Below are 15,522 nucleotides of genomic sequence, written 5' to 3' on the forward strand. Positions count from 1 at the left end.
TCCTGAGGCACTGAGCTGATATCTTAATTCTAAAATTTGCAAAATGGGGCACTTTCACTGTTTTTCTCTGTACAGTTGCAAAAGTAAAGAAATTCATAATATCCAAGAATGAAATAAGAAATAACAGGATTCCAAGGGTTAACTTAAGTGGTTAAGCAAAAGAAACTCCTCGGGAAAGGTTAAGGTTCGACTAACAAGATCTCCCTCTCATATAAAAAACCTGGACTGATTAACTTGAGATTGAATAGTGAGATGTTACAACAAAGCGAAACCTTAAATTATCCGTTAGGTTCAATTACTGTGCTCTAGGATTTACCTGTCTGGTGAAATCAGGAAGGATTCCCAGGTCATAAAAACAAAAACAAAAAATAACAGAAGAAGATTTGTGTTGCAAAAGGATACAAAAGAACAGATGGGTATGACTGGATGAATGCCGGGCAGAAGAGGTCATTTGACAACTATGCATAAGAGTATTTAACTTAAGACTATTGTGGGGTTAAAGATAGGGACAATTCTTATCAAAATTGAAAATTCTTCTAGTCCTTTCCTTGTGAATATAATCTTAAGGATAATTCATAAAAAAGGACAAGTAACTTTCTTTTTCAGGCCCATGGAATCTAAACAACTTGCAAAAACATAAAAAGGTAAAAAAAAAAAAATCCATTTAGAAAGTGTTTCATATGTTCCTCGTGGTATCTTTAATTTTTCTTTTAAGCTTCCTTCTCTAGGTGGCAAATTTTAACTTAAAGAATAAAAATATATTGATTTCACTGTATGATTGTCATCTAAATATAACTAAATTTGAGATGTTCATGAAGGCTGAAACAAGGAAAGACTTTTTTTGTATTGAAAAGAAAGATTATGGATGATAGATGGATAAGGCTTTAAGAGATGAAACCAACAAAATGTCTTTATAAAAGCATTTAATAGATACCTCAAAGTGTGGTTAATGTCTGTGGAAGGTCCATCTGCAAGCACACAAATTTCAGATATTTTGTTCCTCCCAGCAAATATAGACCACATTTTTATGTAGAAGGTGAGCTGTTATGGGACCCCAATTTGGATAGTGCTGTGGATCCTTTTGGTGTTCACTCTTGTTTCTTATTCTTTCCTTCTTTCTCTTTAATTTTTGATGGAAAGCACCTGTCTATCTGTTTTCATCCATAAGCCTAATTTCAGATTTGTTGAAACCTAAAAAAATTTATGAAGATTGTTCATCAACAAATTCTGCCCATTTGATCTGGCCACATAATTTCAGAATTCTATACTTCCATTATCTGCAAACAGGGGCCTGATTGCAACCTTCCATTATCTTCATTACCACAACTCCCTGTTTTGATTGGTGTAAAAGGCCCCTCTGAATTAGAAACCATGTGAATCACCATTCCATTGCACTCATTACATGTCCTGAAGCTAACCCTTTTCAGGTTGGGACTAGAAAGCTAAACAAATTCACCTCAAGAAACCTAACAAGTCTTCCCAATTTTCACCCAGTGAATTGCATTTTGACCTCAAGCACCAAGATTCATGCATAATTTTCAGCCACCTATTTGACCCTTCTAATAAAATCAAAAGCACTTCTAATCAATGTTTGACTTTAATGAGAAATCTTTGGGCTCATAGTCAACCTCCCACTATAAAATTAATCATCTATTTTAATAATGTAAAATGTGTTTCATGTTGCCCCCTCCAATATTATCAAAAATGAAGATTTCCAGCAGTTTGTTATCCAGAAGCAGTCTCTCATGTTATGTTGTATACTATTCCAACAACACTTCTGTAAGAAATGCTTTATGAGTTTGTGAGAAAACCAAAAACTTAAAATGGTTTTTTCACAAATATTTGTGAAGTAATTTAAGAATCTTGCATTATTTTGGTGCGTGGAACCCCGTGTATGGCAAAAAAACAAAGGTTCCAATGCCAGAAGAATTAATTAGGTTTTTGTAACAATTGAAATAAGTGCTTAAAAAAAAAAAGCAATGTGCACCTTTTTCTTTACCCAAAAAAAAAAAGAAAAAGAAATAAGTGCTTCAAAAAGCAAAAGAAAAAGAAAATGTATGTTCATTGTAAAAAAATTCCAAAACAAGAAAGTGTGGTGTAGATGTAGAGCTTTTTTCTTTTTCTTCCAACAAAAAGATGAGTAAAATTCTACCTTTTAATGGTGGAGACTCTGAAATACATATGATTATATACACATAAATAAACAAAAATAATAATAATTTGAATTCAAGTGGAGAACACACATGCAGAATGAATGTGAACAGGAACACAATACAATAGAATAGTAATAGAAATAATTTTAAAGTGGTTCAGTTGTTGGAGCAAAACCTACGTCCATTGTCATATCATTACTCTTCTCAGTATATGTTCTTGGAGAACAATTATTGGGGGTTTTCACATTACAAGTCTATATGTATCTTTCCGATAGATAAGTGATTCCAAAAGATCGAAAAAAATCCCTTGGTCAAGCTTTAGCTAGCATGGGTAGAGAAAAATGGTGAGTTTCCTACTTTAGATTGAGTCAAGAAGCCTTTCTTTTTTAATTTTGTTGTAGAAATTGGCCAACCCTCTCATTCCAATGTGCAACCATTCATTTATAGAGCCAGGAAGGAAAGGAATTATTGTAATTAGTGAGACATGAGGGGCTTGGATCTTTGCTGGCATGAATGAAACTTGTGAAATCAAGATCGCACACATGTGACAAATTTTTGGAAATGATGTCATCACTTTGCATTTAATATGATATAGATCGTCTAATCATTATAGTGATGATTTTTTGTTTATATATGTTTTAGTGACAACTCATGCACCTCATTCAATGAGGGATGTGTAACCTTAGTAGAATAATCAAATTTTTGTTCCATTGGAGATGAATTTCTCTACCCACGATACATTAATTGGAATATTTTCATTTGTACTTTGGAGCAACATGATATAGGTGATGGTCATGTTGCTGCTCACTTTGCTAGATATTCATCATTAGGTGGCTAGGCTCTTTCTATGGCATAATTCTTAGGCTTAAGCTTACCTACCCAATGATTGCTCCTTACCTTTTGGAGTTCAAGCAAAATTTGAAAAACTCTTCACTTCACTTGCATAGATGGATGACACATGTACAGTTGGGGTTCACACACATGTCAATGATGTGACTGCTACATTTTTACCTTGCATTTATTGAGGTGCATCCATCATGTCTACTAAACAATAATAACATTTCAAGGCACATTTAGCGACATTTTAAAACTATTTGTTGGATCATTGACACATGGCCATGGTTTGATTTGGATGGTGATGATTTGTTCCCACTCAAAGGCTTTTGCCTAAAAGCTTGCTTTTAAATCATTTTTCTACTTTTCTTGCTTAAACTTGCAAAGAAACCCAAGCAAGCTTGACGACTCTTCAACTTCCGAAGTTCATAATTCTCAATATACAAACTTCGTCACTTGGAACTTTCACCGATATCCTTTATCATGACAAAAAGGTATGTTGACATATTGTTCTCTACTCTCTTAGAGAGTCTTGGCATTTTCTTGTTTTTGCAAGGCTGAGTTTGGGTTCGAACTTAGGTGTGCTTCTAAAAAAACAATAGGCTTAGGAGCTCTCTGTGTAGGACTAGTTGCTTACCAGGCTTTTAGGGACGAAGCCCAATTGTGAGAAAAAGGGGTGCAGTGAGAGGCCATTTCTATAGGCACATAGTCGTAGGAAGAAGATAAAATCGCACTTTCATTGATATTCTCCTTTTTGTGTCTTCCAAATGTCAGCTTCAAACAGCAAAAGTGTCAAAATTTTCAATGAGGTTTTGACTTATCCAATGGATCACTGTTGTTATCACTCAAGCAAACTTGACGATTGCACCTTAATAAATACAAGGTAAAAATATCACAATCATCATCATTGTCATATGTGTGAACTCTGATCATATATGTGTCATCCATCTACACAAGATAAGTAAAGAATTTTTGGAACTTTACTCAAACTTTAAAAACTAAAAAGCTATTGTGTGAGTACGCTTACCCTTTGAGAATTGTGCCACAAATAGTGTCTAGCCATCAAATGGCAAATATATGGTTCAACGACTAGCGACTTGATGCACCACTTAGATGCATGTTGCCCCAAAGCACAAATGAGCAAATTTCAATCAATGTACAATGAGTAGATTAAATCCACCTCAAACAGAAAGGAAACTTGGTCGTTCAACTAAGGACATGCATCCCACATTGAATGAGGTGCATGATCAAGGGAAAATCATCACTATGATGACCAAACAATCTACATCATATGCAGAGTACTGACACCACTTCCAATAATTTGTCATGTGTGTGCGATCTTGATTGCACAAGTGTTATTCATGTCAACAAAGATCCAAGCTTCTTATCTCAACAATTAGAATAACGTAGTGAGAAGGTTGGCCAATTTCTATTACAAAATCAATGAAGAGAATAAGGCCTCTTGACTCGATCTGAAGAGAGAAGCTCACCATTTTTCTTATCTCATGCTAGCTAACAACTAGATCAAGATATCTTTTCTTTCAATCTTTTAGACTTCCTTATCTACTGGAAAAATATAAGATCTGCATACCCCTATAATAATTAAGGTTATGGGACAGAGTGGGATAGTAGTACTTAATTTTATCTGGCCTAGAAAAAGAGATATAAGCAAGAGAGGATCATTAAATATTAATTTTCTCACCATTCTAGAATGCATAACCCATGATGGGTAAGGTCACTTATCTGAGAATGGATTTGCATAGATTTTGTTAATTGTTGATAAGTTGGAAACCACTGTTTGACAAAATTTCAAGGATTAAAGATAATGCAGTCATCTGAATCCCACAACAAAACTATATATTATGTAAACCAAATCTTAATCCTAATAAAACAATAAATAACTAAAAAAATAAATCATAAAATCTAAAAACATATACCTGCTTAATCAATTGAATAAACAAGAATTCTTAATTTCATAATTTTCATCTTACATCTATTTTTTATTAGAGCTGAAACTTCTCATTGAATTCTACATCCTCCAGTGTCTTGTCCACGACGAACATTGCCATAGGCTGACAGTTCAATAAGATCCATGTCACGACCTGAATCATCAAACCAATAATTGACAAGTTAAAACCTGAGTTCAATTTTTTTTCTATGACAATGTCATCAATATCTTAAAAGATTTGGAAATACCCGCAACTCGGCAATAAGAACTTTTCTGAATAAGCTCAGCTCTGGATAATTCAGTCCGATTCCCCTTTGATCTATTAACCGTTGCCTGCAGTCATAACAACAAAAGTGAACTCAAAAGTCTTTTCTTTTTTAACTCTAAATTTAGTGTCTTACAACCATTCCAAAATCCAAATTCTGATTTAAAATTAAAAAAATTACACCAAGTCTTAATAATATTTAATTGTATAAGAAATTGAATTATATTTTAACTGCTACCAACTGATGCTAGAAAACAGACCTAAATTTTTGCCAATAGGATCCTTACAGTGGAGAGATTAGAGAAGCTCATTGTATGTTATACAAGTACACCATCAAATGTCAGTATAGAGAGCCAGAAGAGAAAAAGAAAAAAGCTGATACCTGTAAAACCTGGCAGTTTTCCAGCGTGCTCTTCCCCCCCTAAAAATTATTACTCAAAATTAGGTCAGTAGTAGCAATTACGAGAAAAAAAAAAAACTTCAAATACATGGGCTATGCAGGTGGAACAAATTGTAGACAAGATTTAGGACTACAACTATAAATAGCAAATGCCAAGGACTGAACGCCCTGAAAAGAGAAGACAAGTATCTATCACAATCCTGTAAAGACAGATGTTTAATCAACCAAACATTCCAAGTAAATTCAAGATACAAAAAATGTACAAAGCATATTTAAGAGGGCATATCAATATCTGTCCCGAAAAGAAAAAAAAAAAATCAATTGAAACTCATTTGATCCTTTTCTCAAAGGAAAATAGTTCTTCTTTAGCTTAAAGTTGCCCAATGTGATGACAGAAAAAGGCTTAACTCATGCATAAATTAATCATGGTCCAGTAACAGAAAAATGAAAACAATTCTTAAGTTCAGATATATTCAAAATTAATCCTTCTGTCCACCCAAAACAACACATCAAGGTTTTTGATTCTCAGTTCCTCCTCATGTGTTCATGCGTATTACAGCATTTAAATTTTTCTTTCCCTCTTCAGATGGCAGCCATCTCAAGATGTGACAAATGAAGTATCATACACAGGTAGAGCATACAACTACCTTTAAATCCACAGTCATCCTAAATCTTGAATGTTTCTACCAATGAGAGTAGCCCTTTGCTTGTTCACAAAAAAATTGATCCCTAACCACATGTGTCTTCTAAAACCACCTTTGAGAGGGCAGAAATGCAGTGAATATAGGTTATGAGCCACAAAATATGCAAGCATGAAATCTTTAAAGAATTTTTCCTTTCCCTTTTTGTAAGAAAACGTCTATTTAAATGATTGACAAAAACAGGATGCCAGCAGAAACAAAAGTCTTTGCACACCACAATATTTTGTAAGAATTAGTTATCACAGGCCCTGCAAATCATTTTGCAAGCATAGTTATCACTTGCACTCCAATTTATTTTCCAAGCATGAGTTATAATTCGACTGAAACAGCCAGTTATAATGACCCATGACCACAAATCATAATTACTCTCAATATCACTATTGTAATGCACAGTATGATTACTGAGTTAAACTAACCATCCACCACAGTTCTCACCACCAGATTACCGCTTCAACTCATCCACCATCTCATGCACCATGTATCATGCTAGTCATTTTGCTATCTACTAGTCTGTCAAATTCTGAAAGACATGATAGTAAGATTATGCCTCCAACCAGTACTATCACATAAGTCCACTGGTATCATTCCTCAGACTGAAATGTTCACAATATAAAGAGTGCCCTACCCTAAAGATATTATCCAGCTTAACCAAATAGCAAACATACACAATTGAGGTAAAAAAATAAATCCTCCAACAGTTGAAAGCAGGAAGCAGCCCCTGATTATGCTGTTTCCTCTTATTGCACCTTCATATTTAAGTAGTATGTTTGGAAAAAAAAATGAAAAGTGACTATTTGATAATTTATAATAAAAAAATGTTTGCTCCCTCAAATAATTGGTATGAGTAACAAAAGATTAAACTGTGCAAGCAACATCTATTTCCAAACAGAAAGAAATTGAATTTTATTTTGCTAAAAAAAAAAATTTAATATACAAGCTGATCTACAGACGGAAATCCACCATATTTTAGCCCTGTTTAAAATATAAACTCAAATATAACATCTGAATTGACACATCTCTACATTTTTAGTTTCCTCGTCTTTTCAATCTAATACATAATTCAAAGTTTCTCTGGCCATATTTTTCTACAACCAATAAAACAAATATTATCTCAAAATTCTTTAGCTTTTCAAGTGAACTTAATTAATAATCAGAAACAACACAAAGGCAATTCATTTTGTTTATGCAAAATTCAAGCAACCACTTCCCGAAAATCAAACCAGAAATACTCACATAAAAAATGAAGTACCTTGGAGTACGGCAAAATATGATCATAATCATGGCACAAACAACCGGGACAGCCCACAAGCTTCCTAAACACAATGTTGCCAAGGGCGTCTCTCCGCCAGCGATCTGGGTCTCTTCCTTTGACCTTCTCCGCCTTTTCCCAGCACTGTTGCTTCACGCTGTACGGGAAACTCCTAGGATTTGCGCTTGAATCTGAAGATGAAATTTGAACGTCCTTAAAGAAAGTGGCATTTTCTTCCTCAGTCAGCAGTTCACGTTCCAAAACAAAGGCTGAAGGTGTGGTGGTGGTTTGGGTTCGTCTTCTCGGCGGAGACGACGGGGGCGTTTTCGTGGCTGTTATTCTTTTCTGATCTTTGTTTGGTCTCATTTTGTGATCAGAACGTCAGTGGATAAAGTTTAGCTTAATTTTTATAAGGGTAGATTTTTTTTTCCCACCCAAGGTTTAAAAATTTTTTCGCACCTCTCAAATTCTTAAACTACAAATTTCCACCCAAAATTATAACACAATATTACGTTGATCAATTATTATATTATTTTTAATTATTTTATTTTTTAAAAATTATTTTTATTTCTAAAATTATCATATTATCTCTAAAATGGATTGACAAAACATTTGTCAAGTCAAGCCTAAATGACGTCAATAGGGATGACAACAGGCAAAAGGAGATTGAATAGTTAAAAGAAACATTTTTCTACCCTTATCCCATTTGTAATTCGGGGATGATGGGGAGTCTCTATTCCTCCCCCTCAAACAAAAAGTTTAGTCCATTATCAACTCTCATTTTTTTAGTTTTAAAAATCTAAATATTTATTTGTCATTTAAATATATTAATGAAATTTGATAATTTAATTATAAATTATAAATTTATCTTTTTTAACATATATATATATATATATATATATATATATGAAAACCAAAATTTGATAAAAAAGTATATTGTTGATAAAACTAATTTTCCCCTTTGTCCAAAGGTTTCTTATTATTTAAAATTTTGGTCTTACAATCACCCCCCAAAGTTTAGAAACATTAATTTGTAACCCTGTCTTCCAATTTTTTTGGTAAGTGAAGAAAAAAAACACTAAACACTAAAAGTAAAGTAGGGCTTAGATGCTAAGAAGAACGTAATGGAAGTTGGTAGCAAACACCGACCAACTTGAAGCGTCATCTTAAAGAGAAAATTGAAGCATGTCTTAAATACCCCGACAAGACTAAGCTGAAAAGGAAGGTTGGGGTTGGTGTTGTGTGTGTCGGGGGCGGTGTGGTTTGGTGTGATTGGGGTGTGGTGGCAAAAGCCTAAGCTGAAAAATATGTAAAACTAAAAACTGGGGGAAAAATCAGCTATGTAAAACTTAAAAAAAATTGGGGCTTGTGGAAAAAAGGGAATTTGTATGCCTGAAAGGTATAAGAAGGCATTAATTGTTTTTTTTAAATATTATTAATTAAATAATAATTATACTTTTAATTCTAATAAATTTTGTTAATTTTAACAGTTGAAAGGTCCATATTTAGATTTTTAAAATTTGGTGGGTTTGGCAATAGACTAAACTTTGGGTAGGAATAAGTCTTATGATCTTTCTAATAATTCAAAACTTTTAAGAGTAATTCAATATTTTAGGATTTAGGAAATACGTAAGAGAGAAGACGGGCTGGGGAAAAAACATATCAAGAATATATCTATCTTTATCCTCATCTCATCCCTAATTATAAGAAATGTTTGGTCGCACTTATTTCCATCTTCGTTCCTATGAAGGAATCATTTTTGCATTCGAGGAAGAGGAAGGTTGGAAACCTAGTTTGAATGGTTAAATTCCCTTCCATAAGTATTGATCAAGGTAAATTTTATTATATCATGTCAGATTGTACCTTTTTGGAATGTGATCCGATGGCCAAAATAACATCTCTCTAGTCGGTTGCACCACCAAAACTCAATTCCTCAACAACACAATCACCACAAAACATATCAACAATCAATCAAAGAAAAACAAATAAAAAGGCAAAAGAAATGCAAATAAAAAATCTCAATAAAACTTGTTTCTAACTTGGTTTGATCAATAACCACTACTCAGATAAGGTAGGCATGATTTGACCGCCACTTGGTTGAATTAGGCCACCAAAAGGCGACACCTATAGGGAGTGCATGAGGAGAAAAAAGGAAGAAACGAGGAGAACAGTGAGAGAACAAAAAGATTAAATAAGGAAAATAAAAAAAAAAAATTGAGAGAATGTGAAGAAGAAAAAATTGGTTGTTGACCGGCAGTCTTGGAAAACATTTAATTACTTCCATAATTTTTAGTGTTATTCAAATTAGAGTTAGATTCAAACCAAATCGAGTTTGAGCTCAATTTGATTTGCATGCAATCAAGCTTAAACTTGTTTTAAAGGAGTTCGAGCTCAGGTCATTTCAAAAGAATCAAGCTCAAATTCGAGTTTAAATTGAACTTTAAACTCAACTTGTTACTAAACTCACATTGTTTTAAAGGAGTTCAAGCTTAGGTCGTTTCAAAATAATCAAACTCAAATTCGAGTTTGAATTGAACTTTAAACTCAACTTGTTACTAAACCCACATTGTTTTAATGCATATTTGTCAAAATAACCTCATTTTATATCAAATTTTTTAAATTCGCAAACTTGACAAACTGAAAACCCCTAAAACTTAAGCTTAAACTAAAAAATATTAAATTTTCGGGCTTGCGCTTGAGTTCAAGTTTTAGCTCGCTTAAACTAAGTTCATTTTACACTCAAATCCAACCCTAATTCAAATTAAAGTCACTTTGATTAGTTTTAATAGTGGTTTAAACATGACGGAATATCTTTTGATTAAGAGATTTTGAATAATTTGTGTCACTTTAAGTTATACATGTTTTCAAATACAATCTCTTTAGGTATAAATCCTAGGGAGACAATTTAATGGTACCCGATTTGAGAAGGGATTTATACAATATCCCTTAAACCTTTCCAACATTTTGAATTTCATATCTATAGAATATTATTTTCATATCCAAATAACTACAATCCCAACTAGCTGAGGTATTAACCCATTAAAAAATGGAATCTCACTTTCTATTCTAATCAAAAACCGTTTTCTCACAAAATAAATATACACCACCCACTCAAGATGAAGGTACGAATGTCAAAGTTACTAGGGTGTGAAATTTATATTTCTATTATGGTAGTTATACAAAATCTTAGACTTTGGTCAATCCATTTCAGTGCATATCCAATTCTAAATGTCTATGTTATAAAATCCTCATTTTAGTGATTCGGGGTTACTCACCCCCGCAAAGGCAGACAACACAATTGTATCAAAATAGTGTCTAACTTTGGTTTCTTGGTTGTGAATATAATTTCGAGTTATAATAAAATTTTAAATCTCCAACAAATAACTATTTTATATAAACGTGAATTTTATCTTTATATAGTAGCTTTAAATCATTGGTCATTGATGTAAATACATTTGTATAAATATAATAAGATCAACCATAAAAAATACTGCCCTCTTAGGGCATAACCCTTGTAATAGGTTGATAGGGTATCTATTAATCTTGTCATATGGTCTGAAGCATCTGTATCTATAATCCACAAATTTTCAACAGTTTTCTATGTTCACAGATGATTATTTATGTATTACATTTTTGGGTAAAAATTGTTGTTGGTTCGGAAAACTTTATCGTGTTTAATGTTTTTTTTTCTTTTATTAACCGAGATCCCGTTCGTATTGATTGAATGAGTAAATTTGAGATACAATAATTAAACTCACAACTATTGTACATGTTTTGTGTTTAAGACTTAAGAGTTTGCTTTCATGAATTTTGTGTTTTAATTTTTTTTGAAATATAAAAAATATTAGCAAATGTGAAAAAAAGAAAATGGCCGACATATTTGTTTAAAAATAGTACTTAGAAACACGAAATGTGAAATGTGTTTGGCATGTTCGTATGAAAACATAAAAAAATAATAAAAAATAAATAATACTATATATACAAATAATGTGTATTATTTTATACATAAAAAATAATATATCATCATATGATTGAAAATTTTAAAATTAAAGATAAAACAACACCTAATCTTATGGGAGCATGTTATTGTTTATGCATAAAGTTGTGCATATAATTTTATTGATAAAAAATATAAAATTTATCACCTATACAACCTCTAAAACCCAGTAAAATTGCTATTTATTTTATTTGTCTCATGTATTTCAATTCTATTTTATTTTTGTGTGAAATGTTTCAATAAAATATCGAATAGGAACTAAAGTTTTTTATCGTATGTAAGGGTCTACACAATTTAGTATAATACGATTTGAAAGTTTTTTCAAGCTAAATTGAAAAAAAAAAGTTTGAAAATTTTTCAAACAAAACCAAACTGAAAAAATACAATTTGTTCTAGTTTGGATTACGGTTTAAACTAATTAAAATTATTCATTTCTAAATAAATATTGTTTAATAAAATTATATTTTTTTACAACATAATGTAAATATATCAAATGTATATGAAATATACATACAATACGCATGTAAAGATAATGACAAAATAAATATTAAAAAAAGTTGTACACTTAATTGTTTATTAAAAAATTCTATCAAATATAGTTATATATATATATGTATTTTAAAAAAGGGAAATTGAAATTTTTACCACTATTTTATTTCGTGTATACAAAAATGCCACATATCCTAAAGTTTAAACATATATACCACAACAATAACCAACTTCTCCGAAATATCCTTCTTTAATCTTTCATGTAGATATTCTCTCTCTTTTTCCCTGTAACTTTTTTCTCTCTTCTTCCTATTTTTTCAAAGTGATAAAGAAATCACTCTCTTTTATTCTTTATCTTCAAAAACAAAAGAATGAACGAAAATATTGAATTCTTCAAAGTAAGGATAACAAAAAAAAAAACCCAAAAAAATTCAATCACATCTACTTTATACCTTGAAAGAAATGATAATCAAAGAAGATCATTTAATAAGATTTAACTGAAAAAAAATAAAAAATTAACATTTGAGGATTTAAACTAAAAAAAAAATTTACATTTCACTAAAAAAAAAAAACATAAAAAAAGCTTGACGTTAACGGGAAAATAAGGGTTGGCATTGACGTCACGTCAACCCTGCCGTCAACCCTTGTTATATTTTATATATATATTATAATCTATAATATATTATATTATAATATTATAATATATATATAATATATAGGGATTGGCGTGCAGCAGACGCCAACCCTTGTTATATATATATATATATATATATATATATATATATATATATATATATATATATATATATATATATATATATATATATTATTAATATTATTATATATATAATATATTATATTATAATATTTTATATATTATATATAATATATTATATATTAACGTTAACCCTTATATAATATTATATTATATATTATATATTATATAATTATAGGATCTTGCAGAAGCCCACCCTTTTATATTGTATTATATATTACACAGTTAACGCCAAGGGTTGGCTTATAATTAAGCAAGGGTTGGCGCGTTAATGCCAACCCTTATTTTCCAGTTAATGTCAAGCTTTTTTTACAGTTTTTTTTTAGTGAAATGCAAATTTTTTTTTTTCAATTTAAATCCTCAAATACTAATTTTTTATTTTTTTTTAGTTAAATCATATTAAATGATCTTCTTTGAATGTCATTTCTTTTAAGGTATAAAATAGATGTGGTTGAGTTTTTTTTTGTTGCTCTTTTTTTTTGTTATCCTTACTTTGAAAAATTTTTAATCTGAAGAATTTAGTATTTTCCTTCATTCTTCTGTTTTTGAAGATAAAGAAGAAGAAAGAGTGATTCTTTTATCACTTTAAAAGAAGAGGAAGAAGAGAGAAAAAAGTTGTAGAGAAGAAGAGAGAGAATATCTGCATGAAAGATTAAAGAGAGGTATTTTGGGGAAGTTGGTTACTGTTATGGTATATATGTTTAAGCTTTAGGATAGGTGGCATTTTTGTATACACGGAATAAAATAGTGGTAAAATTTTCAATTTCCCTTTAAAAAAATACGGTTTATGGTTTAGTTCGATTTGAAAATCGACCAAATAGTAACCCAAATTGAAAAAAACGATTTGAAAATTTTCTAACCTAAACCAAACTGTAATTTTTAAGTGGTTTGATTCGATTTTACAATTTGAATCGAGTTATATACACCTTTAATCTTGTGAGAAAGAAAAGGTAATACCTAGATCGAACAGAATATGAGTTGAAAGGTTAATCTCTGGATCTGGTATTTCACTTACTTGGTAGGGTAGGTTATCTTCTATTATTCAAATTGCAAAATTTTATCAAAACAAAAAACTGATAGTTTTTATACCAGCAAAAAAATAACAAAGAAAAATAGAAAATGAGTTCATAAACAAAGGGCTTTAGAAGGCAGTATAAAGCTTTAGATTGGACTAAAGCCTAAAGTTACGAGAACAAATGTAAATCGACAAAAGAAGCAACCAAGAAAATTCCACGCCATAAATTATGGACTACTTGTTTATTCTGCAAGTTACCCTCTTTCTTTTTTATGAAGGAATTCCCTCCGAACAAGTTTCCATTGCAAAACGGATTCCTTCTAACTAAAACAATATCATTTTCTTAGTAGATTCCACTTAACTTTCTTGTATATGGCTTTTATATTTTCCCTCATTAGAATTAAAGATGAACTAGCTTATCATAATAGTTAAATTTGACAATTTGGTTTGTGAAACCGGGCCTTTGATCCACCCCTCTCCAAACAAAGAGAAAATTCTTTGATAAAGATGAGAACGAGAAAAGGTAAAATCCCCATAGTTAGAGACAAGGCGGGAATAATAATAAATATATCTCGGTTGTCCCCTTTCTGATTCATTCACTCCCTTGTATATTCTCTAAACCCTTATTTATTGAATTACCATTAAAAATTTTAAATTATTACAAATATTACTGATGTCTAATAAATATTCATTTATTATTCTAGCGGGGATGGGGAAGAAAAAGTATAAAAAATTTTCCTTGTGGAAATAGGAGAGGAAGAGGAGAGAAGTTTCTCTCGCAAAGAAGGGACCGAATTCTCCATCATCCCAATATCGGGGACAGTGACAGAGACGAGGATTAAAGTATTCAGCTCCTTTCGGCCCTTTGCCATCTCTAATCATAGTTGAATTGTATTTTGAAGAAATAGGTAGAATGTTTTCACAAATATAACCTTATCAGGTCAATAACCTAAAAGGGAGGGCATTGTAAATTATTCTAAAACTCATATTATCTGCAATTTTTCTATACATGTGTGCGTGTGTGTTGCCAGATCTATATCTCCTCTAATTCTACGATGAAAATTTAATGAAAGTTTAAAGCTAGTTGGAAAGGCTCAAAGAAGACTGTTTTATAAATTATTAAATTGCTTGTTGGAGGCAAGTCAAGTCAAGTCAATGCATTCATATATCTTAAAAATTCTTCCACGAAAGTAATGTGGATGAGATGAAGAGACGGAAGTGTTAAACATTTTACAACATGAAGATATGGAAATCTCCTAGTCTTTAATTTAAATTTTGAGCTCATAGTTCTAGAAGGGAAGGTAAGCTCCTGATGCCCTTCTTTTCTACTTTTGCTTTTGCTTTCTCTTAACAAAGTAGAAAATGTGTTTCCAAGAGATGACATAAGATGTGGAATCTCAAAATAAGGGCAATTGGGTTTGAGACTTGTCAATAATATATTAAAACCAAAATTTTAATTTATGTAATTAATAGTTAATTATAAAGTTAGAATTAGAATTTTATCTATTCAGTATAGTCGGTTTAGTCTCAAAAAAATAATCTAACTCAAATAAGATTTTACGGTAGTCTGACACAAGTAGAATTTTTTAGATTTTTTGTTTAAGTATTATACGTATAAAGTTGATGATGTTGATTCATTTTCTACAGAAGAGTTTCATGGCAATTCAAGAGCACAAAGAGTCAAGAGTTAACCCTA

The 15,522-nt window shown here is 31.1% G+C and overlaps 1 protein-coding gene across 1 annotated transcript; it reads right to left on the bottom strand.

The window, feature by feature from the left end:
- Positions 1-4,823: 4,823 nt before the first annotated feature.
- LOC123203975 lies at positions 4,824-7,955 on the bottom strand. Its single transcript, XM_044620478.1, has 4 exons — positions 7,551-7,955; positions 5,583-5,621; positions 5,184-5,268; positions 4,824-5,089 (listed from the first exon to the last, which is right to left on the bottom strand). Exons 1-4 carry the CDS (start codon positions 7,914-7,916, stop codon positions 5,007-5,009), a joined length of 573 nt encoding a protein of 190 aa, XP_044476413.1. The 5' UTR covers positions 7,917-7,955; the 3' UTR covers positions 4,824-5,006.
- Positions 7,956-15,522: the final 7,567 nt, after the last annotated feature.

Source organism: Mangifera indica, chromosome 20 (genome assembly GCF_011075055.1).
Source record: "Mangifera indica cultivar Alphonso chromosome 20, CATAS_Mindica_2.1, whole genome shotgun sequence".
Classification (NCBI taxonomy): Eukaryota; Viridiplantae; Streptophyta; class Magnoliopsida; order Sapindales; family Anacardiaceae; genus Mangifera; species Mangifera indica.

Excerpts from the sequence above, each read along its gene's own strand:
- LOC123203975 (XM_044620478.1), bottom strand. The coding sequence starts at position 7,916 with ATGAGACCAAACAAAGATCAGAAAAGAATAACAGCCACGAAAACGCCC. Across the intron at positions 5,622-7,550 it reads ATATTTTGCCGTACTCCAAG|GGGGGGAAGAGCACGCTGGA; the intron begins GTACTTCATTTT and ends AATAATTTTTAG. Across the intron at positions 5,269-5,582 it reads AAAACTGCCAGGTTTTACAG|GCAACGGTTAATAGATCAAA; the intron begins GTATCAGCTTTT and ends TTATGACTGCAG.